We start from the raw sequence: 23780 nt of genomic DNA on the forward strand, positions 1-23780 counted from the left end.
TTTCTTGAGTCCATGTTCGTAGCTCTGCATGAGGATATTCACACATTCAAGAGAGAGTTCACCATGGAAATCAAAGAGGTTTGTTGAGACATGGACGCCATTGGAGAATGGGTCGCGGACTTGGAGGGCAAGAGTGATGGTTGAGACACGGAATTGGCGGCACTACAGCAAGAGGTCCTCAGGATCCACGATCAACAGGTAGATCTCCAATCTCACCTGGAAGATACTAGAAAACCGCTCCCGGCGCCATAACATCTGGATCTGGGGAGTAAAGGTGGATGACGGCTCGAAGGACCTTTTTACCCACATGAGGGAGCTGTTCAACCATATCCTAGGCAGACCCCTAGAGACGGAACTATGCATAGACCGCACGCACAGAGTTGGATCACCGCGTGCTCCATCGACCTCCCCCCCCCCCTTCCTTCCCCCCGGTTGGACATCCTGGTCTGTGTCCAAGACTACAGCACCAAGGAGGCCATCCTCCAAAAAGCATGTCAAATGCACCTAATGGAGTTCCGGGGCCAGATGCCGGTTCTGTTTCAAGACTTATCTGCGCTCACTTTGCAAAAACGTAGAACCTTCAAGCCTATCACTCAGCATCTTCAGCAGCACAACATATCCTACAGCTGGGGCCATCCATTCCGTCTGGTGTTTCGTAAAGATAACAAACTATACCAACTGCGTTCCCTGAAGAAGGACTGTGTGTTGCTGGGGGTGGATATCCCGAAGGAAGAGAGTGAAGATGAGAACACAAGGGACGCTACAGCTGACTCTGGGTCTCGCTGGCGCATGCAGTGTCGTAGGTGCCGACCCAGGAAACCCCCTGCTGCTGACATCACACAAGGGCAGAAATCGACACTTGCGGCAGTCACAGCGGAATTGGCCAACCTCTCAACGGGCTGACATCGGATATCACTTATAGCCAGCTGCCTGATTTGTTAATGGCCAGGTCGTGGGCGGGAAGAGGGGCAGTTCATTGTTGGTAGTCTAACCCCAAATACGCTTTCACCGATCGTCGATGGATGATGGACTATGGGGGACAGTTCCCTCTTTTCAACTGTTCCCATGTTTCTTTGCTGTTTCTTGAGGGGGGGAGATTGTTAGGGGGGTCTGGGGTTCCATGTCCACTTTTTTCTTTTAGAGCTAGGCCAGTCACACTCGCCTGCGGGGTCCTCGGCCATCTGGGCATCTTACACCCCTGTTGTACCATGAGTGGCACAGTATTTCTGGTCTCCATTCTTTTTAGTACCTACTATGCCGGCTATGCTTAAGATCCTAACCCTGAATGTGCGGGGTCTTAACAATCTGGTAAAACGCAAGGCTGTCCTGTCGTGCCTAGAAAGTAACCAAGCAAATATCTGTCTCCTGCAGGAGACTCACCTTTTAGCAAGGGACTGCAATCGCCTGCGATCCCCAAAATTCCCCACCCAATTCTTTTCCTCAAGTCCTACTAAAACAGCGGGGTGGTGATTCTAGTAGCTCAGCGGTTTCGGGGTAAGGTCCTTCAAAAGGAAGCTGAGATCAAAGAGAGGCTCCTGATTTACCATTTTGCCATTAGCGGCCTGACTCTCACCATTGGCGCTATCTATGCCCCTAACGAAGGCCAAGAGAAGTTCTTACACGATGCCCTCTCAAAAGCTACTGACACGACAGACCGGCAGATCATCCTGGGGGGCGACTTAAACCTAGTTTTTGATAACAATAACAATAGGTCGTGTCAACTCACCCAGCAGACGGGCGCTATTTCTAAGGAGGGGCTTGCCCGGATTCGAGATCTGGGATTGTGTGATCTCTGGCGTGACTTACACCCTCACGAGCGAGAATACTCATACTACTCCAGTGCACACAAGATGTACGCACGACTGGACCACTTATTAGCATCTACACCAACATGCGCACTCACGTCTGTGGTTGAGATAGGGGTTGCCTCCCTATCAGATCACTCACCGGTTATTGACACTCTCACTCTTCCACCACTATCTTTGCCCTCCAGTGTGTGGCGTCTTAGGGATCCACTTCTCCATAAGGCAGATGTAGTCAAGCGCATACAGCATTCCATTACTGAGTACCTCTCACATAACGCCAACTCTGACACAACCCTTGCAAAACAGTGGGCAGCGCTGTAAGCAGTCTTGCGGGGGACTTCATTGCTATTTTGGCCGCAGATAACGCCGAGCGCAAGCGTAAAAGGGAGGACCTGACACAACAAACTAGGGAACTGGAGAGGATACATCAGAGGACAGGTGTCCCACGAGTATGGCGACAACTTAAGGCTGTGCGCCATCAGCTAGCAGCGCTTGATCAGGATAGGGCAGAATTTCCAGCGCTCCGATAAAAACACTCCTATTACACCGATGGGGATAGGTGCGGACGTCTCCTAGCCCATAGGCTGCGGGAGGCCCGACAAAAGCAGGGGGTTCGTGAAGTCCATAGAGCGGATGGTACATGCGTATCGGAGGATAAGGCGATAGCTGAAACATTTCGTGATTTTTATGCCACCCTTTACACTGGGGCCCCACTAGACGGCGCAGATGGGATTGCCTTTCTGGATTCGGTCACCTTGCCAGTTCTAAACCAGGCCCAAGCCGACCACCTCGACAGGAACATACACACGGAGGAGGTCATTGCAGCCATCTCCCGTCTTAAACTAGCTAAAGCCCCAGGGCCGGGTGGCTTTTCTGCTATATTTTATAAGACGTTCTGTGTCATCCTTACCCCTTTGCTCACCAGACTTTTTAATTACTTTGCCGACCCGGGGGCGATTCCGAGTGACCTCTTGGAGGCCTCTATAACGGTCATCCCTAAGCCCGGGAAGGTTAAATCTAAGTGTGGAGCATATCGCCCAATCTCTCTCCCCCACATAGACCTTAAATGATATACCGGCATTCTCGCTGCCCGCCTTGGCCCGCATATGCCGGGGCTTATAGACCCGGACCAAGTGGGGTTCATTCATGAGCGCCAGATGTCCGACAACACCAAACGGGTTCTCCATCTCATCGAGAAGGCCACACGTATCCCGGGAGAGTATATGATGCTCACTATCGACGCTGAGAAAGCGTTTGACCGTGTTCACTGGCCCTACTTGGAGCAGGTGCTGGAGCGCACGGGGATGGGAGAGCGATTTCGCACATACATCCTCAATTGTTACAAGTTTCCTACAGCCGTGAATGGGCATATGTCCTCTCGTTTCCCCATTGAAAGAGGCACGAGGCAGGGGTGCCCTCTATATGGAACCGCTGGCTATGAGACTGCAGCAGAATCCAGCTGTTACCTGGATAAAATTTGGTCGATATGTTCGCACAATCTGCCTATACGCAGACGATGTGTTAATATCACTTGCCAACCTAAGGACTGCACTGCCGGCAAGTCTGGCGGACTTTGCCGCATTCTCCCAGGCGGCAGGATTCAAGGTGAATGCAGACAAGTCGGTGGCACTTGATCTCTCCTTGTCGAAACCCACCCGGGAAAACCTGCAGAACTTGCTTCCTATTCAATGGGCAACAGACACGACTCCATACCTGGGGATCCAGCTGGCCCCCTCACTTCCTGCGGTGGTCACCACCAACTATGCACTCCTGAGTAGGAGGATCCGCCGCGAACTTGGCAGATGGAAGTACTACCCCATATCCTGGCTCGGCAAAATTGCAGAGGTCAAAATGACCATTTTACACCAGATCCTTTATCTCTTCCGCACCATCCCACAATCGGAGCTTGCACAATTCATTTGGAATGGTCGGAAGCCACGAATGCAGCGGGTATTGACGACGCTTGCTTCGGAGGGGGGAGGGATGGGGATTCCTGATCTTCAACTCTATTTTCAGGCCACTCAGCTGTGACATCTGGTGGAGTGGAGCCAATGGGAGTCAGAAAAGCACTGGCTGTTTCAGGACCAGGCTGTGCCAGCGCGACCTCTGCAGGAAATTTCCTTCCTGCGTAAGGCCCACAGGCCCCCTAATTTGTACCCCTTGTATATTACACAGGTTCCCCTCGAGGTATGGGACGTCACTAATCTCAAACACGAGCTTACGTCCATTCCATCTCCACTTACCCCACTGATGAATAACCCCGAGTTCACTCCTGGTATGGATGCGGTCGCCTTTGCAAGGTGGAGGCCTGCCGGGTGCTGCTTTCTGTATTATGTATATGGTGCTGAAGGGGTCATTCCTTTCCCCCAGTTTAGGCAGGCATACGGGCTTCCAGAGACAGAAAGGCTCCAATATTTACGACATTAGGCGCTTCAACCCCAAGTCCGCTCCGAAGCGGATAGACTCCTTTCCCCTTATGAAAGATGGCTACTCACGCGCACATCAGATAAAAAACTCATCTCTGATCTGTATAAGATGTTGCAGGTACGCCTCACACATACATATAATCCCAGCAATGGGAGAGGGAGCTCGGCAGGGCGCTCAGCCAGAAGGAGTGGCACAACATATACTACAGGGCCAGACATTCCGCATACCACATGGGGCTCACCGAGACCCTCACGAAGGTAGTAACATATTGGTACTACACCCCGGAGCGCTTACATTCAATGGATCAAGCACAGGAGGCGACTTGTTGGCGTGGCTGTGGCCAAGTAGGCACCTTAGTACACTTATTGTGGGAGTGTGAGCATGTCCGGTCCTATTGGACTCAGGTCTTCGATGAGGTGGACAAGCATTTTGAGATTGAGAACTTGCGCTTCCCAGCGCATGTCCTGCTCGGCCTCTCCAACCCTCTGATATACCCGCTTCGGTCTCTTAGAGGCAGGCAGATAGCAATTGCATTGGGGTCGGCGACACAAAACATACTCACACATTGGCGCACTCTCAATGCCCCGATATTCACAGGTTGGCTACATCGTCTGTGGCATGTTCTCGGGATGGAAAAATTGATGCTTACTTTGGTGGGGGAGGGATCTAAATACAACGAACTGTGGCAACCCTTTTTATCGCTTCTAGCCACGGAATTCAGAGAGATCACCTGCCCCAGATATCTTAGGCTATTGCGCCTCACCGGATCCCAGGAGACGACCTGAAGGGGGGAGGGAGTCACTGATGGGTTTAGGAAGCTTAGGCAGTGGACCTGGAACACAGGAGGGGGAGGGAGTGGGTCGGATGGAAGGGGGGGCGATTACGGGGGTTGTTTCCTTTGGTTAGAAGTATACTTGTAAGCGACACTGTTTGAAGATGCACCTACTGTCGAGTTTTCGCCTTGTTCTTGCTTAATATGATTGTATATTCTAAAGCTTTGATGGTTGGTAGCTGACTACATGCTACTATATTTAAGTGTTGCAAATTTAAAACAATATAGAAATTTAAACTTAAAACCAAAGATTCATTTAGTTCAGCCAGTGACATAAAGAAAGACTATCAACAGCCACTGTTCCAGCAACATGGTGCATCATGCAGATAAACTCAGCCTAAAAAGTGGCCTTTCCCCAACCTTTTTGGCTACTCTCCTTTGTGCAATTTACCACTGCTGACCAGTGCTAACGTGCATGTGTTCTCTCCTTTAAACATGGTCAAATTTGCTTACACCTAATTGGCATTTTTAGTCAACATATAAGTCCCATGTAGTGTGGTATACCGTATAACCAGAGCCTATAAATTAAATGCTATTAATGGACCTGCAGCACATATAGTGCCACCCACTTAAGTAGCCCCTAAAAACATGTCCCAAGTCTATAATTTCAGCTAGAATGCTGATTTAAACTGACAATTCGACTTGGCAATATAACCCCCTTTCCAAACCTTAAATACCTCTTTAATTACATATATGGCTCTATGTAGCCCACAGAGCAGGGTGTTTGTATTTCAAACGTTGGATGTGTAGTTTTATATTTTACATGTCCTAGTAGTAAAAAAAACTTGTACATTAATTTCTGACAACTGTGAGGCTTATCTTTACCATAAGATATGAAATGGTTACCTTATTGCATTTAATAAGTGTAACTTTTGAATGAGGACAAATATGCATTTCATTATTGCTACCTATGAATTTGTAATTAAAATCCTCCACTTAGACTTTGCGATTCCTCCCTGACCGTCACACAATGGGCCTCATTTATGAGGCCGTGCGCCACTTTTACGCCGCCGGTGCGTCACTTTTTGTGACGCACCAGCAGCGTAAAAAATGTGCCTTGTTGCACCATATTTACAAAGTGACGCATCTACGTAGATGCGTCACTTTGTAAACCCCTGCGCCACATTATACCTGCGCCAGGTATAATGTATGCAGGGGGGGCGTTCTGACGCAAGAAAGGATCATAGAAGTGACGCAGTGAAATCTATAAGATTTCACTGCGCCACTTGTAGGACACAAATGCGTCAATTTCTTACGCCTGCCTCACAGCAGGCGTAAGACTGACGCAGGCCCTTTCACATGGGGCTTGCCCCATGTGAAAGGACACATTGCTGGAGTTGCGTCACTTTTGTGACACACTCCAGCAATGCGTCACTTTTGCGCCATACAGATATGTCAGAAATACTGACGTATCTGTAACTCCTTGCGCCATGATGCGTCATACTGTAAATATGACGCATCATTGGTGTCGCAAGGAGTGCGCAGTGAAAAGGGACGCATCGCTGTTTTCACGCAGCAATGCGTCACTTTTCATAAATGAGGCCCAATAGAGGGATTACTTCTGCATTAATGGGCCATCTGCTGGCAGGATGGAGGACAGTGCTGGACACAGCCCTACTTGCAACTGAATAGACTGTCCTCTGAAATCACACAAACGTCTTGTCACCTTCAAATTGTCTCTGCAGCCAGATTCAAGTCAGGGCAGGAGCGTCAGGAAATTCTAAGCACTTCAAAGAAAAACCTCTAGAAACTTATCCTAAATTCAAAGAAATTACCAGGTATAAAAAATAGGGCCCTAAGGCTCACTCTTCAGGTAACTTTCTAGCCCTGCGGAAGGACTCTCAGAAGACAGCATGCTGCTGTATTCTGTTGTGTACCTAGCAAGACTGTTTTAGAGCACCTGGGAGGACTGCTTTGGTGCTTGACTTGAACCCTCAGAGGCATGCCCTGCTGTTTGAGCCTTGCATCTTCACCTGAATCCAGGGTTATGAGAGTGACTTTAAGGGCTAGGTTGCTGGCCTCCTGTTCAGAGCCACAGGGGCATAAAGGGGTCCCATCATCTTGAATCCACATGTACTGGACCGCCAAGGGATGTCCCACCTGTCCTGGACCCTTCGATGTGATGCTAAAGGTACCCATATAGTCAACATTCAAAATGTTGGCCATTGCTTTTTCTAAAAACTGTTCTGAGAAGCAAGGGAAGGCCGGGACCAACCTGCTTGTTGATCCTCACTAGGTGAATTGCTGCCCAGACTGACTTTGCTACTGCTACATTTCTCTACGCAGCAGCAAATCCTGTTCATTGTTCCTTCAACAAAAGGGTATCCAACCTCCTGAAATTGCCTTCAGCTACAGCCTCCCACCTTATCCAGCTGGAGATGTTCAACTTCCAAATAGGTGACTAAGACCAAATGTGGAAGCATTACCACAGCTTCATCTAAAGGCTTCCCGACAATAATGCTTCATCCTCAGACACAGCATGAAGCTTTGCTGTGCTGAACTTTGTCTTCTCAGAAAAATGTTCCTGGAAATTCTGAAGGTAAGCGCCAACCGGGTCCAAACCACTTTTTGCATCCGACCTCTGCTGCATCGCGGTTGGTCATATTTTCCGACTTTGACCCGGTCTTGCACGATCAGATATCCATGGTTGTCCCTTTGATCTTTTATGTGCTCGTTTTCACTGAACACGCTAAATAATCATACAGGATTTGTAGAGCACTGCTATTCACCCGCTAGGGCATCCAGGTGCTGAAGGAAATGTGCTCAGGTGGAATTAGTTGAACAACCAAGCCTTGAATCCCCTTCTGAATTCCTGATAAGACGGTGAGGTTGGAAGGGGAGGCTGTTTCAGATCTTTGAGGCAAGGTAGTAAAAGGAGCTTCCTCCACTGTTACTTTGGCAGATGCGGGGGATGTGTGCGAGGGAGAGGGAGACTAGGTGCAGGTGTCTGGAGGGTTGGAGGAAGCTTAGGCGGTGGTTGATGCATGCTGGTCCTTGATTGTTCAGGGCTTTGCAGGCATTGTTCAATATCTTGAATTACCATCTCTTGTGGAAGAGGAGCCTCTTGCGGAAGAGGAGTGGCTTGACTTTGGCGTGCTTCTTGAGGTGTGGGGTGATACGGGTCTGTTTGGGGAGATTGAGGCTGAGTCTGGCTGCACATGTCTGTATGGTCTGCAGTCTCTTTAGGAGGTTAATAGTGATGCCTGCATAGAGTGCGTTGCCATAGTCCAAGCCGCTAGTGACGAGGGCTTGAGTGATGATTCATCTAATGCTGATTGGGAGTCACTTTAAGGTTTTTCGGAGCATGCGAAGGGTGAGGAAGCAGGCATAGGAGACTGCATTGATCTGGATTTTCATTGTGAGTTATCTGTCCAGGATGATGTCAAAGTTCCATGCGTGATCTGTAGGAGTCTGTGAGGGTCCTAGTTCAGCTGGCCATCAGCAGCCATTCCACACAGAGGTATTGTTCCTGAAGATCAGTACTTCTGTTTTGTCTGTGTTGAGTTTGAGGCTGTTGTTTTGCATCCATTTAATGATGCTAGTCATGCACAGGCAGACTTTGACCAACATGTTGGATGGGACTTCTGACAGTTAGAAGATGAGCTGGGTGTCATCTGCGTAGGGATGGTGTTGGTCAGGGGCGTCATGCAAGTGTTAAACATCATAAAAAGGCTGAGGGATGAGCCTTGAGGGACGCATCAGATGATGTCTTTGGGTTCTGAGGAGAATGATAGTAGGCGCATTCTCTGATCTCTTGCGGTGAGAAAAGGTTTGATGGGGTTCTTTTGGATTCTGATCTGGTGAAGCCTCTTGATCAGGGTGTGGAGGGGCACAGTGGCGAAGGCTGCTGAGAGGTCGAGGAGGATCAGGGCAGCCTTCTCTCTCCAGTATAGGAGGGCTCTAATGTTATCAGTTTCTGCAATCAGAATGGTTTTGGTGCTGCAGTTGATGTGGAAGATCGTTTTTTTTCTAGTGATTGTCTCAGTTGGTGGTTCATTTCCTTTTCGAGGACTTAAGCAGGAAAGAGGAACAGCAAGATGGGCTGGTAGTTCTTGAGCTCGTTGGGGTTGGCAGAAGGTTTTTTGAGGAGGGGCTTGACTTCGGCATGTTTCTATTCTTCTGGGAAGGTGGCCAATGTGATGGATGATTCAGAAAAGGGGGTGGTGATGGACAGAGCATCTGAATTAAGCAGAACACTCCTACCCAGTCAAAAGATCAGGGCTTGATCCATCACTGTTTTTTAGCTCACTGCACCATCCCAGTTCAGAACCTGGCTACATGCAAATTAGTCTGTCCCTGGCCCAGTGCATCATGGGAACAGGGCAGACCAAACTACCAAGCCAATTCTTTACTGGAAAGGAAACAAGCTTCCGGGGACCGGTTTCTGGCATTACAGCCGTCTTCGGCCCGGCTTGCTTGAATCCTGATGGTGCAGTGAGCAAGGGACTCATGTCTGAGCATACCCTTCCACTCCTATAGTGGCCAAAACGATTCAGAAAAGGGTGTGGTGATGGACAGAGCATCTGAATTAAGCAGAACACGCCTACCCAGTCAAAAGATCAGGGCTTGATCCATCACCGTTTTTTAGCTCACTGCACCATCCCAGTTCAGAACCTGGCTACATGCAAATTAGTCTGTCCCTGGCCCAGTACATCATGGGAACAGGGCAGACCAAACTACCAAGCCAATTCTTTACTGGAAAGGAAACAAGCTTCCGGGGACCGGTTTCTGGCATTACAGCCGTCTTCGGCCCGGCTTGCTTGAATCCTGATGGTGCAGTGAGCAAGGAACTCATGTCTGAGCATACCCTTCCACTCCTATAGTGGCCAAAACGATTCAGAAAAGGGGGTGGTGATGGACAGAGCATCTGAATTAAGCAGAACACTCCTACCCAGTCAAAAGATCAGGGCTTGATCCATCACCGTTTTTTAGCTCACTGCACCATCCCAGTTCAGAACCTGGCTACATGCAAATTAGTCTGTCCCTGGCCCAGTGCATCATGGGAACAGGGCAGACCAAACTACCAAGCCAATTCTTTACTGGAAAGGAAACAAGCTTCCGGGGACCGGTTTCTGGCAGTTGGTGTGGAATATCGTTTGGGATGGGTCCGGAAGATCGTTTTTTTTCTAGTGATTGTCTCAGTTGGTGGTTCGTTTCCTTTTCGAGGACTTAAGCAGGAAAGAGGAACAGCGAGATGCGCTGGTAGTTCTTGAGCTCGTTGGGGTTGGCAGAAGGTTTTTTGAGGAGGGGATTGACTTTGGCATGTTTCTATTCTTCTGGGAAGGTGGCCAATGTGATGGATGAACAGGTGGTGGGGACAAGGGTCCGTGGGTGCTCCTTAGTGGAGGGAATGCATGGTGATTGTAGTGCTGTGTGTGGTGAGCTGATCCTAGGCAGTAATCCAGTGGTCGGGGCTGATTCTGGGGGAGCAAGGATGCTAAGGATATCAGAGACAGCGGGTTGGGGTAAGAAGTGTTTGTAGATGGTGAACATCTTGTCTTAGAAGAAATCTGCCAGGGTGTTGCACGGTTCTTGGGAAGGGGTTATGATGTTTTCCCTTGACAATGCTGCATAATTCTTTGCTGTGGTTGGACCTGCCTTCAATGCTGTTGGCTAGGATGTTCTTGTTTGTCTCTTTCAGGAGCCGGTGGTAGTGGTTGAAGGTGGTGCGGTCTTTTGGGTTCCTGCTGGTGCTCCATTTTCTTTCTAGTTGTTTGCAGTTCCAATTCAAGGTACTCAGCTCTGGGTGTACCAGCTGGCATGTTTGGTGGATCTCTTGAGTTTGTTGGGCTTGATTGGGGTGACTATGTCGGCACAGTCTGTGATTCAGGCAGTGAACTTCTTGACAGCCTGTTTAAGGTTGGTTGTGATATCCTTGTGGGATGTGAGGAGCATTGCAACTTGGGCTTGCTGCTGGAGACTGTTGTGATGGTGAAGTGGATGATTGTGTTGTCTGACCATATGAACTTGGTGAAATGACTGTACTTGAATCCTTATCCGACTGTGCACATATGGTTGAGAGTGTGTCCAGCCTTGTGTGTGTATTTGGTGAGTAGTTGGGTGAGGCTGATGCTTTGGAGGAGGTTGGCACAGTTGGGTTCCTTGGGGTTGTAGAGAGGAAAATTGACTTCTCAGAGGATGATGCAGTGTTTGGTGTTGGTGGCTTGCAGTGCAATGAATTCAGGGTTGGCTTCGCAGACGCCAGGGCGTGGGCCTGGAAGTCTGTAGGCCAGGATGCCTCTGATGGTGGACTTGCCGACTGTTTTGAGTTGGAAGTTGAGGTGTTTCATGATCGGGGTGGTGTTGTCTGTGATGCAGTGGATGGCTTTTTCGTGTATAATGCTGCCTCCCCAGCTATGTTTGTTGATACAGTCTTGGTGTATTATCTTTAGCCATTGGGCATGGCAGTGGCGATGTTGGGTGCGGATGCAAAGTTGAGCTAGGTCTCATGAGGATGACAATGTCAGGGGAGATGGAGATGATGGTGTCCCAGATCTCAGTGGCATGTTTGCAGAGTGATAAGGCATTTCGCAGGAAGCAGTGAAGCTATCCAGGTGTAGTTGTGGTCGGCATGGGAGTGGCAGTTGTGTTTGCGGGTGCTCCGGTATTGGAGGGGAAGAGACAGTGGTGGTGAGAGAAAGGTCCTGTTGTTGAGTGAGGAGAGGTGCAGCAGCAGTTGTTCTTGCTGCATCTGGGGTTTAAGGCCATGAACTTGGCATATGTGTAGCTGCAGGTGACGGCATGATCCAGGGTTCCTGTTGCTGGGTGCAATCCCGGCTCAGATGGGCATAGACAGGCCTGCCTTTGCCGCTCCATTGGCACGCCAGCAGCATGAGTCCTCTGCGCTGCAACGCTGTTGCCTCCATTAAGTAGGTCCTGGGAGGAGGTAAGGTGCTGGGCTGGGTAAGGATATGAAAATTACACACACACCAAGGTCACAAATAGTAAACCAGCAGAAAATTAATTCACAAAGGTCACATCAACAGCTGAGCTATAGTGCACAAGAGATAGGCAACGCAACAGATATGAAGAGCATTGAGAGAACAATCAGTAGAAAGGTACAGTAATGGCGTGGGAAGAGAGCAGATGGCAGAAAGTACAAAGCACAGTGGTAAGAAGCAGGGAGAGAGCAAGCAGAGACAGAACCAAGCACAGTAGTGGGAAAACAGTGAGAGAACATTCAAACAGCAGAAAATGTAAGTCACAAATAGAAAACAGGGAGAGAACAGTCAAACTGCAGAAAGACACAAGGTACAATAGAAAAGGGGAGAGAGCTGTCAAATTGAAGAAAGAATCACCACACAATAGGTTGGGACCCCAAGTGAGGGAATTCAGTGAGGTAGAGGCAGCAGGAAACTGGTACGGGGACCTACTTGAGAATTCATATATCTGGTTCTACTGAGTGGATTTTTGTCATGTTGATGTCGCATCATTTATTAAAATATAGGTGTAGGATTTTGTTGTTGTTGTACAATCACTTTGTTACAGTTTATGTACTGCTTAAATTCCTTACACATTGCCCAGGGCCGGTCCTAGGATTTGTTGGGCCCCGGGCAGGATAGGAACATGCGAGGCCCCTCTAATTTGCATAAGATGTAATGTCACAGGAAGTAACGTCATAGGAAATGTCAACTGACCATTCATTTTCTGGCACTGTTAAAGCAGCTTTGCAAGAAGCTACTTCTCTAATGTGGGTATCACTAAGATGGCTACAAATATTAGCCCTAATAGATATGCAGTGGGTCTTCAGGTGACTCCCCGGTACTCCAGTTGCACCAGTGAAGTTCATGGTTTAGGCATTTGGTTTTACCAGGCAGGGGCATCAACACAAAGGTTTACATGCTACCTTCACTGCTCATCTCTCCCCAGCCTCATAACAGTTTTCACTGGTTCTGCCCATTTACATCCTCTTTCCATTTTCATCATTCTGAACACTAATCTTTTCGCACTGATTTTGCGCCTCTTACATCCCCTTTTTCCATTCATGCTCTACTTTTATGCTCATTGCTTCTTCAAGTCATATTTTGTGGATTTTGCCCCTCTTAAATCAATATCTCTGCTATCCCCAGCTTTGTCGCTCCTCTTTCTCGTTATGTCCCTCTTATATCCACCTTTTCCCTCCATGCTGTATGCTTCATCTCTCCCCCCGCCTCCTACTTTTCTCATTGATTCTGGCATTCTACACCCATTTCTCACCATTCCCTCTCTCTTCTCAGTGTGAGGTGTCTTGATTGTTCCGTCTTTCTTACATCTACCTGCCCCATCCATGTACTGCCCTTCACCTCTCATTTCTTCCTCCACCCTCCTAATGCTTTTTTGCTGGTCTGTCCCCTTAATATCCACCTCTCCTCTTTGCACCCCCTGCCTCTTACATTGTCTCACTGTTTCTTCCTCTCTTACATCCGCATCTCCCTTCCATACTCTACACTTCACTTTATCTCTGGTACGGTCTCTTACCTTTCTCAATAATTCTGCCTCTATTACACCCACCTCTACCTGCGGAACCCTTCATCTATTCACAGCCTCTAACCTTCTCTCACTGGTTCTACCTCTCTATAATATACCTCTCCCCTGCCTCTCTCCCACAGCCTCTTACTTGCTACTTGTTGTCCTACCCTCTTACATTCATCACTCACCATTCCCTCTCCATGATACTTAAGTTCTCCTGATGGTTCGCTTCTCTTATATCTACCTCTCCTATCCAAGCAATGCCTTTTCACCTTTCATCTTTCTCTCCAGCCTCAACTGTGTTCACTGGTTCTGTCCCATTTATGCCCACCTCTCCCCTCCATGCTCTACTCTTAATGTTTTATCTCTCTCTCACCTCTACCTTCCATTCTCTGTTTCTGCCCCTGTAGGTTCCGCTTCCCCCCTACATGCGCTACTATTCACCTGCTGCTTACCTTCCTTCACCTCTTGTGCCAGGACACAGTACATGGTCCCTGCAGCACAGGTGGGCCCACAACATTTCAGTGGACCCCCAACCCATCAGGGGCTCCCATTCAGCCCGGGGCCAAATGAATATCTGTGTGATGTGGGAGTCTCAAGGCCCCATTATCACATTCTGCAGAGCAGGACCCCATCGTTTGGTGTTACACCTCTGCTCGTGTTACTTTACATCATTCTCTCCCCTTCAATCCTCCCACTCTCCCAAAGCATCTTACCTTCCATTTTTGCATGCTATTCCTTGTACCTAACCAAGACTCTTCCCTTCTCCCGTTGATTCCGCCATTCACACACATCACTCCTTTCCCATCTCCCTTAAGTATCTTGTTCTTTATAGCTGTTTTGCCCCTCATGTTCAGATCTCCCCTCTCTGCTGTAGTCTATCATCTCCCCCACCTCTTCCCTTCTTTTATTTATCTTATTTCTTTTAGATGTGCCTCTCCTTTTATAGTTCTATTAAAAGTAAAAGAGAACACCAGATGTACAGATGCACCCAGGAACATGAGAATTAGGGATTTCAGATGTGAACAAACATGATGCTGGGGAGTAGTGCAACCTTTTGAGATGTATAAAACAAGGCAAGGTGTGTGGGTGGCTTGAGGGGTTATATAACTTGGGTGTATCTTGGAGGGTTAATTCAATCCACCCCAGGTGGTAAGGATGGATGTGGGGGTCACCCCTCTGTCCCTCCCCCATCTGAATGTTATCTCTATTCGTTTACACACCCAATTGTTCATTCTTCCTTTGTTTCATGTCAATTACATGAAAGTAAAAATCACCAAGCGCTTATACTCAACTGGAGTTACTACTTATGTTTAACTGTTATTATGTTCCTTTTGAATGCACATGCTTGTTTGGAGAAAAAAATACAATAAAACTGAACTGTTAAAAAAAAGAAAAATAATAACCTTTTTCTCCGTTTTCTGCACTTCTCCCTTTCCCTTCATTGAAAGTGAGCGGTGCCCATCATGACATGAGGCCACTTGTTTTTGTTTTTGTGAGCCCTGCAGGATGCTCTGCTTTACATTGATGCAGGGGCAGGGCTCACTTCACACCTAATGCGAGCTCAGATCATCTCAACTGAATCTTCTGGTTATCCCCCGCACAAAAAAGACAAGATGGGGAGGTAGAGCCTTTGCATCAGTGGCCCCTCGACTATGGAATGCTCTCCCCTGCGAGCTCAAGGCCCTTTCATCCCTGCCCCTCTTTAAGAGAGCTCTCAAGACCTGGTATTTTGAGAAAGCCTATTATTAATCTAGGTATGGTTATGCAATATATTATGTTAGGCGCCTTGATGCCCATTGGGCTAAGTTCTGCGCGTTATAAATTTATTTTCATTTCATTTCATTTCATAATGCCAGTTCAAGCATCTGCCTAGCCGCTGTTATCATGTAGATGCGGCGATTAAGTAAAGAGAAAGAGGCGCTGGCAAAGGACAGCCAGAAACCCAGCCCTGCCCTGTCTGCGGCAGCTGAAAGGGATACAGGAGTCACATTACCCTTTCAGCCCATGACAGCAGGGCACAGATGAGGGGGCCCCGCCTTGGGCCTTGCACGCTGTACGATGGCTGCAAATGCCAAGGGAGAGGGCTGTCCATCTGGAATTTGTACAATGGCGTATTTTTAAAAGGATGATGGGCTCGTGGGGGGCCCCGTGGCAGTTAGAAGGTCGTGGGGCCCTGGGCAGCTGCCCAACTGCCCATGCCTAGCGCCAGCCCTGACATTGCCTGACTTCTTTTTGTGCCAAGACACCCAGGGTTAAGCACTGATTTAATTTATTGACTTTTTGTGTTTATCCTGCCAGAGCCTGTGGCTGTTGCTTGATGAGGGTTCATACCCCAGTCAACCAACACCTACATTTCTCATATTAGTACTCCAGTTGTTCACTGAGAGTGTATGATGAAGTCACAGTAACAATATGTGTGCTGATTTGTATCGCTCACTAATCACCCAAGCCAGTATCAAGACACTTGGGCAAGGTGTGTAGATGTGCAGACTCAAGGTGCTTATATGAAGAGCAAGTTCGCCAGCTTCTTGTGAAACTCAATAAGTGAGGTGGAAGCTCTGGTGTGTTGAGGGAGGTTGTTTTTTGTCGTAGGTACAATGTAGGAGAATGAGCTACCTCCAGTTTTGCTTTTCATATGCAGGGCATGTGTGTAAGTGAGAGTGAGGCAGAGCGTACGTGTCTAGTGGGTTGGTGAAAGTCTATGCAGCTGTTCAGGTTTTCTGGTTCTGTGTTGAATAGGGCTTCGTATGTGTGTGCGAGAAGTTTGAATTGAGATACGCTTCTGAGTGGGGAGCCACTGAGAAGTGGTGTGATGTGGGTGCAGTGTGGGAGGTCGAGTATGAGTCATGCAGCTGCGTTCGAGATGGTCTGGCGTCTGTATAGGAGTTGTTTGGAGATTCCAGCGTAGAGAGTGTTGCTGTACTCCAGCCTGCTAGTGATGAGTCCTTGTGTGAAGGTCTGTCTGGTGTTCTGAGGCACCTATTTGAAGATCTTTCACAGCATGAAGCAGAAGGTGCACACTGCCTAGTTTTGAACTATCATGTTGAGCTTGCCATCTAGGATGATCCGTAGATTTCTTGTGCGGTCTGTGGGGGTGGAATCCCTAAGGGAGGTCTTGTTGCTGTAGACCAGTACTTTCATCTTGCCAGAGTTGAGCTACAGGAAGTTGGTTATCATCCAGACTGCTACCATGGCCATGCAGTTGGTAAAGTTGGTTCTGATGGTGTTTGTCTTGTCCATCAGGGAGTGGATAAGTTGGGTGTCATTGGCATAGGAGATGAAGATGTCTTGTGATCGGATGATGCTGGCAACTGGTGTCATGTATACATTGAAAAGAGTGGATCTGAGAGATGACCCAAGTGGGATACCGCAGATCAGTTTCTTAGTCATTGATGTGAAGGGTGGAAGCATGGCCTTTCGGGTTCTTCCAATGAAATAGGAACAGATCTGATTGAGAGCGGATTCTTGTATGGTAGTCTTGTTAAGTCTTCCTATGAGGGTGTTGTGAGAAACAGTGTTGAAGACCACGGAGAGGTCAAGCAGGATTTGGGACACTTTTCTCCTCAGTCCTAGATGTTTTGAATGCTGTTGGTGGCTGTGATGAGTGCTCTTTCCGCTCTTTTGTTGTTTCTGAATCCTGATTGTGGGTTGTCTAGAAGATAGTGAAGTTTGAAGTGGGTTGTGAGTTATTTGTTATTTGCCTTCTCAATGACTTTAAATGGATAGAGGAGCGGGGAGGTAGCTCAGAAGTTGATCAGTTGATTTGGGTTGGCTGTATTCTTCTTGAGGAGGGAGTTTATTTCTGCAAGTTTTCATTCATCCAGGAAAGTGGCTGACGTGATGGAGTTGTTGATGATGTGGGTCAGGGTGGTGCTGATTGGTGATGTTCCCAGGTTGTAGACGTGGTGGGGGCATGGGTCCCTTGGTGCTCCTGAGTGGATGGACCACATAATTGCTGCTATGTAATTTCTTGTGAGGGTTGTCTATTCGGTCAGTTGGCCGTTTTGGTTGATGGTGGGTAGGTTAGCAATTAGTTCTCTGGGGTTGGGTTGGTGTGCATAGCAGCTGTTGATGTTTGTGATTTTGCTGCAGAATAATTTGGATAGGTTGTCACAGGGTTGTTGGGAGGCAGTAATGTGTTGACTGTAGCTGAGTGCAAGGTGAAATACTTGACGATCGAGAAGATCTCCTTGTAGTTTTTAGAGTTTCATTCAATGCGGTCCACTTATGCTTTTTCTTAACCCCTTCCAGGCTGATGACGAGCTCAGCTCGTCATGAGCGTAACCTGCCGTGCGCTCATGACGAGCTGAGCTCGTCATGTAACGCGGTAATTTTAAAATTGCAGCGCACAGCGGGAAAAGCCGCCGCAACGATGCGGTTAAAGTTTACAATTTGCTGGTAATAGTGTCTGAGTGCAGTCTTGTAGGTAGTTCTGTAGGTGGTGTTGTGGTTAGTTCTCCATTTCCTTTTTTAGCTGTTTACAGTGTTGTTTGGTGTCTCAGAGGTCTTCTGTGTACCGGCTGACATGCTTGTTTGATCTACTATGCTTGTTGGGTTTGATGGGTACGAGGGAGTCTTTGCAGTGCTTGATCCAATTGTTAAAGTTGTTGGTGTCCTTGTCCAGGTTGCCTATGGGGCAAGGCTGATCAGTGAGAGGGCACTGAGCCAGTCTGATTCTGTGATATTGCTCCAGCTGCAGCTTGGAGTGCAGAACCTGGTAGGGGTGTTGACTTGAGTTGTGTTGACTTTGAAGTGGATGATGGCATACCTGGTCCATATGAGCTATGTGGTGGAGTTACATTTGATGTTGTCGCTTGAGGGTGATGATGGGGTCCAGTGTGTGTCCTGTGGTGTGTTTGTTGGTTCTACAACAAGCTGGGTGAGTCAGATGTTGTTAACTCAAGAAGCGATCTAAGGAGTGCTTCAGAGTACTGGACGAGGATCAGACCAGGGTTCCTGGAGCTGGCCACGATTGAGGTGTGGATGGGCACAGACGAGCTTGCCTTTGAACACTGTGAAATCAACCAACAAACTGCTGCTGTTGTATGAAGCACATTTTTACTCAGTATGCCAGAAATAGTTTTTCTCATATGAACAATGAGGGTGTTTGAGAATTTATAGAAGTGTGCCCTCATTTTGGATTTTTGGAGCACTAACTGTAATTTCCATGACAAAATTAAACATCCCATTCCATTAATTTGTTGCTGTCAAAACCATAGGAAATTATTTCAATTCTACAACTCATATTGAGCAACACTGAATTCAGCTTAGCCTTTCATTTGTCATAAATATAGAATGTTAAAACACTAGGACACATCTTATATTTTGTGCTCTAGGGGCTCAACGGGCGTGTGCCCCTGCTTTCTATGCTCTGGGGACAAAATGTATTACAGAAGGGGCCGCAGGTGATTGTGTGTTCCCTTCTGTAGCACGGATACCTTAGATGCACATGTAGCACCAGCACTGTCTTGAGAGGGTGTTCCCTCATTTTCTTAGGGGGTTGCCCCAAGTAAAAGAGGAGATTCTTTTGCCTCAGCACCCGGGCCAAATTATAAACAGGCGCAGGTGCAAACAGGCCCTTAGAAGGCACACTTCCAGTGCACCATACTATTAGTGCGCCTTCCAGTACTAAACTGCTAGCATCGCTTATGTGGGTCAAGTCTGATCTACGTAATAAAGCAGGTTTAAAGGAAATGGAATTAAAACCTAAAATATTTTCACAAGCATTTTATTTGTGCAGTCCCAAAACGATTAATTAAATAGTGCTAGGGCTATTAGTATGGGGACTCTGAACAAATCCTACTGCTCCCCTTCCCAGAGAACGCCACTGTTTAAACAATCACCATCCATTTCCCTTAAGGCAGTCACTTCTTGGGCATAGGTTCTGATGACAGGTGGTGCACTACAATGGGCAACATGTGCTTTAGCAATCAGGATATAGAGCTGGATTAAAGAGAGTACTGTTATGTTGAATACTATGTTTTGACCAACACTCCCACAAACAAGACACTTTCTAATCACTACTGATTACCAGACACAGATATGTTTGTCGTGCCACTATTAATCACCCCAAAAACTATTTTATAGAATTACTGAATACATTGCAACAGCTGGTAACACACTTTGAAGCATACCATTCCAAAGAACTAGTACTGTTAATGACATTAAAGACAGGGATCAACCGTGAGACAACTAGTTTCCCTTCATGGTGAATTAATAACCACTGGTTCTCACTGTGTGGAATGTGTTTTAAGAGTTTACAATATCTACGGTCTTTCAGCCGTTGTGTCTGCCTCAAGAAAACAAAAAGTTGATTCCTTGTTATACGCTGTCTCTATTGTATTGATACTGCCAAATTGACTGCTCTATATTATTGAGTTAATTTTTCTGTTGTCTTTTTCCAGCTGCATCTACCTGAATCATTTGCCAATAGGACCTGCGGGCTCTGCGGAGACTTTAATGGAATGACCGAATACAATGAATTCATTTCAAATGGTACAGATGACACAGCGCCATTATACGTTACATTTCCTTCAGAATACACTGTCTGTCAAAACGAAATGTATGAAGACAGAGGGCCTCATTTGTGGGGTTTTGGTGTAGGGCAGCGCAGCAAGTCTGCCTGCTTCGCTGCCCTACATAAAAAGGCATCCAATTCAGTTCATTCCTGTCCTTTCCTCCTGTGCTGGCACTTTTTCGATAGCCTAGCGCCAACGCAGGCACCGTGGTGCAAGGGTGCCTGTGTTGTAGGCAGGATTGTTTTTATGCAGGAGGGGCCATCTTCCTGCACGAAAATAATCCATGGACGCATTTTCGTCCTTCTATGTGTGATGAAGAATGCAGCACACATAGACAGAGGAAAGAACTAGGAGAAATAAAGATATTTCACCTCATCATGCCTGCCCTATGCAGGCATAAGATGTTGATGCATTCCCAGGTTCCAAAATCCTTGTAAATCTACGAATGCATCAAAACCTATTGGAGTTGCGTGGGAGCAACCACCGCAATGCACATGGAACACCTCCCTTGTGCAGAGTAAGGCAACACAGCAATTTGTGTTGCGTTGCCTTACTTAAGATTTATGAGGCCACTAAAAGCTACACTATGTGGCTTTGTGTGGCTTCACAAACCTGACTCAGAGCCTTGCATAACGCATGTACCACTTTGAGTGGTACAAACATGAAGCAAGGCTCTCATAAATAAACCCTACAGTTTGTAAATAAAGTGCCACACTGAACTCAGAGTAAACACCCCTGTCCTTTTTGCAGCCAGCCTGAGTAGGAAGCTACTTAAGCCCTTCACTTCGGCGGCTATTCCGCCGCAGTGCTAAGGGGGCGGGGCGGCCGTGCGGCGGCTGCATGCTGGTGACGGAACCGCTCCGTCACCAGCCGCGGTTGCGCTGTGCTCATGACGGAGTGGTTCCGTCACGGCCCCGCCCGCTCATTGGAACGCTCAGAGCAGGCGCGGAATCCGCGCCGCGCAGGAGCTCCGAGCGGGCCGTGACGGAACTGCTCCGTCATCAGCACAGTGCGACCGCAGCTGATGACGGAGTGGTTCCGTTACCAGCAGGGGAGGGGTTAAAGTGGTTCCACACAAGTCTCAATACTGCACCAATGAAGCACTGACCAAGAAATCAAAAGCAGGATACTATTTTCAAATGAGAAGATTCTGCTGTAAACGAAGGGGAATATTTATGAGAGCATTGCTTCGCATTTGCACCACGCAAAGTGGTACGTGTGTGAGGCAAGTCTCTGAGTCCGATTTATGAAGCCAAGCAAAGTCATAGTGTGTGGTTTTGAGTGGCCTCATAAAATCTCTGAGTCCCCTTACTCTGTTCCCGGGAGGCGTTGCATGGACTTTGTGGTGGGTGTTCCCTTACTGCTCCCATGGATTTTGACCCATTCCTAGGTTGCCTGGGAATGTGTCAAAATGTTACCACACCCCAGGGCAGGCGTAGCAATGAGAAATATCTTCATTTCTCCAGGTTTGTTCTTCTTTCTATGTGTGAGCAATATGCAGTCACATAGAAGGAAGAAAAGGTCTCCATGGATTGTTTTTGTACAGGAAGGGGCTCTTTCCTGTACAAAAACAATCCTGCCAACAAAACAGGAACCCTTGCACCATGGTGCAAGGGTGCCTGAGTTGGCGCTAGACTGCGAAAACTAATCCAGCGGATAAACACAGTACATTCCTGCCCTTTCATTTTGACGTAGGGCAGATCAGCACCAAAACCCCACAAATAAGGGCCCAAACCCTTTATAAAATTAAAATTGGCAAGACATCATGCACATCGTGTCAGTTTTGTACATTTTTCTAGACCAGTTCAACATTCTAACTTAGCAACCAGCTTTGGGGATATTTATTGCACTTCAGAATTAAGCAAATACTGCGACAGAAAAGAAGTAGGGGGCGACATTCAGACAACCCAGTTAAAGTTTGTACGCAACTTAATAAATAAATGGATGAGGTCTGTGTTTGGACTCTCTCTGGATGAACCAACATAAAGTTGCAACGTCGTGGTTCCTGAAAATCATAAGGAAAGCCTCATATTCTTCTAAAGAGTCTCTCATTGGCATCGCAAGACATAAGATGGCGGAGGGCCGTGCTTAATGGCAAGGTGACTGACTCGCTCTATTCTGCCGTCTTTCGCTTTGCTGAGCCTCTCGGCAGATACAGATGTCAACCAGCGCAAGCTGCTGGGACACTCTGGTAGACTTCAATAGGTGATTAATATGAATGATAATGTCGATCGGAAAGGTATCAAGCGGCTAGCCTTTTATTAATCTGTTAAACCGGTTTTCCAGTTTTACCCTAAGTGGGTTCTATACATTTGTTTCCACAGGCATTACACGGAGTGCAGTAGAGTTTGGAAACCTGCAGAAGCTGGAGTCGCAACCAGAAACCTGTGAAGACGTATCATATTCTCCTGATACCAGTTGCTACATTATTGTAAGATCCTGTGATAATTGTAACATAGCGTTTATTAGTGATCGTATTTCGCAGCGTTTGATTATTATTCAGATTGTTATATTTTTGAGAAATTCATCGTTTTAGTTTCAGAGAATGCGCTTGTATACAGCGAAAGATGACACGATTAATTAATGGGAGAGGTGTGGCGCCGCGGCCAGGGCGACTGACGCTGGAATCTGGGGACCACGGTTCGATCCCCGGCTCCGGCGGCAGGCTAGCCCAGCACCATGTGACTCTGGGCAATAGCTCGCTTAATCTCCCCGACGGCACCCCAGCGCCTAGAGACCCTTACGGGTGATTGTGCGCTTTACAAATGTGGACTTTACTTTACTTTACTTTACTTTACTTTACAAAAGCATAATGCTTGCTGCACAACCTCTCTCGTAGGGTATAGGCAGAATAATTTAGGCGCGATCACAACAGTGCTACAAAATGTAGGAATAAATTGTACACCCACCAATTGCCATTAACATAGAGGGCAGTGCACTATTTAGCAGGTACAGAATTTGCACCGATATGTTTCAAAGTTTGACGTCTCAGAATATAAAATTACATGCAAATTGCCCTTGAATTCACCTGTTTAGTGTTTGCGCACTAACATCTTGTGGTCATCTCCCCTACCATTTTCAGCAGTTTTTACCTGCCTCAAAATGTGGGGCAACAGGTCCAACTTGTGATCCTATTTCAGCTACAAAACGGGCTGACCACCTCTGTGGTAACCAAGGTCTCCGAATTGGAAATCACATACAAATTGAGAAATGATATAGAGCCTAAAACAGCGTTTTACACTCATTTCCCCTGCGATCTGTGGCATTTTTTTACCTTCCATAAATGACTCAATCAAAAACGATTTGGGACGCAATTGGCCTCCGACTTGTTATCAAATATCAAGGACAAAAGGGAGATTCTACCCAACACCAAATTACCACTTTAATTGAAGCCACTTTAGTTGTATTCAGAGCGGAAATATTGTTAATTGCATTGCATTCTGCTTCTGTATCCCAGTCCTTAACTCTGTGTTTTTAGTGCATTTACTACCCACTATCCATCTATTTTTTAAACTTTTCTCGTTCCCATTTATTGTATGAAATATGATATTTCTCCTTGAACATTCAGTGACAACAAGTCTGGTCTTTAAATCAAAATGGCAAGGTGGGAGGTGTACTGAGCTGTGATGAAAAATGAGTTAATCAGCGTAAAAAATGATGAGAGTATGTGATCAGGGCCAACTACTATACTCATTTTTCTTCTAATTACGCTTAATTTATGAGGATTTTACATGTACTCTGTATGTC

At 47.2% G+C, this 23780-nt stretch overlaps 1 protein-coding gene across 1 annotated transcript in view; it reads left to right on the plus strand.

Moving 5' to 3' along the window:
• LOC144824332 (mucin-2-like) overlaps nucleotides 1-23780 on the plus strand; it is a 166420-nt gene that overhangs the window by 67785 nt on the left and 74855 nt on the right. Inside the window, exons 4-5 of the mRNA XM_078683449.1 lie at nucleotides 19920-20010; nucleotides 22358-22464. Of these exons, the coding sequence (XP_078539575.1) occupies nucleotides 19920-20010; nucleotides 22358-22464 (198 nt within the window). The remainder of the gene's footprint in view (nucleotides 1-19919; nucleotides 20011-22357; nucleotides 22465-23780) is intronic.

The sequence above is a fragment of the Lissotriton helveticus genome, chromosome 3_1 (genome assembly GCF_964261635.1).
Source record: "Lissotriton helveticus chromosome 3_1, aLisHel1.1, whole genome shotgun sequence".
Classification (NCBI taxonomy): domain Eukaryota; kingdom Metazoa; phylum Chordata; class Amphibia; order Caudata; family Salamandridae; genus Lissotriton; species Lissotriton helveticus.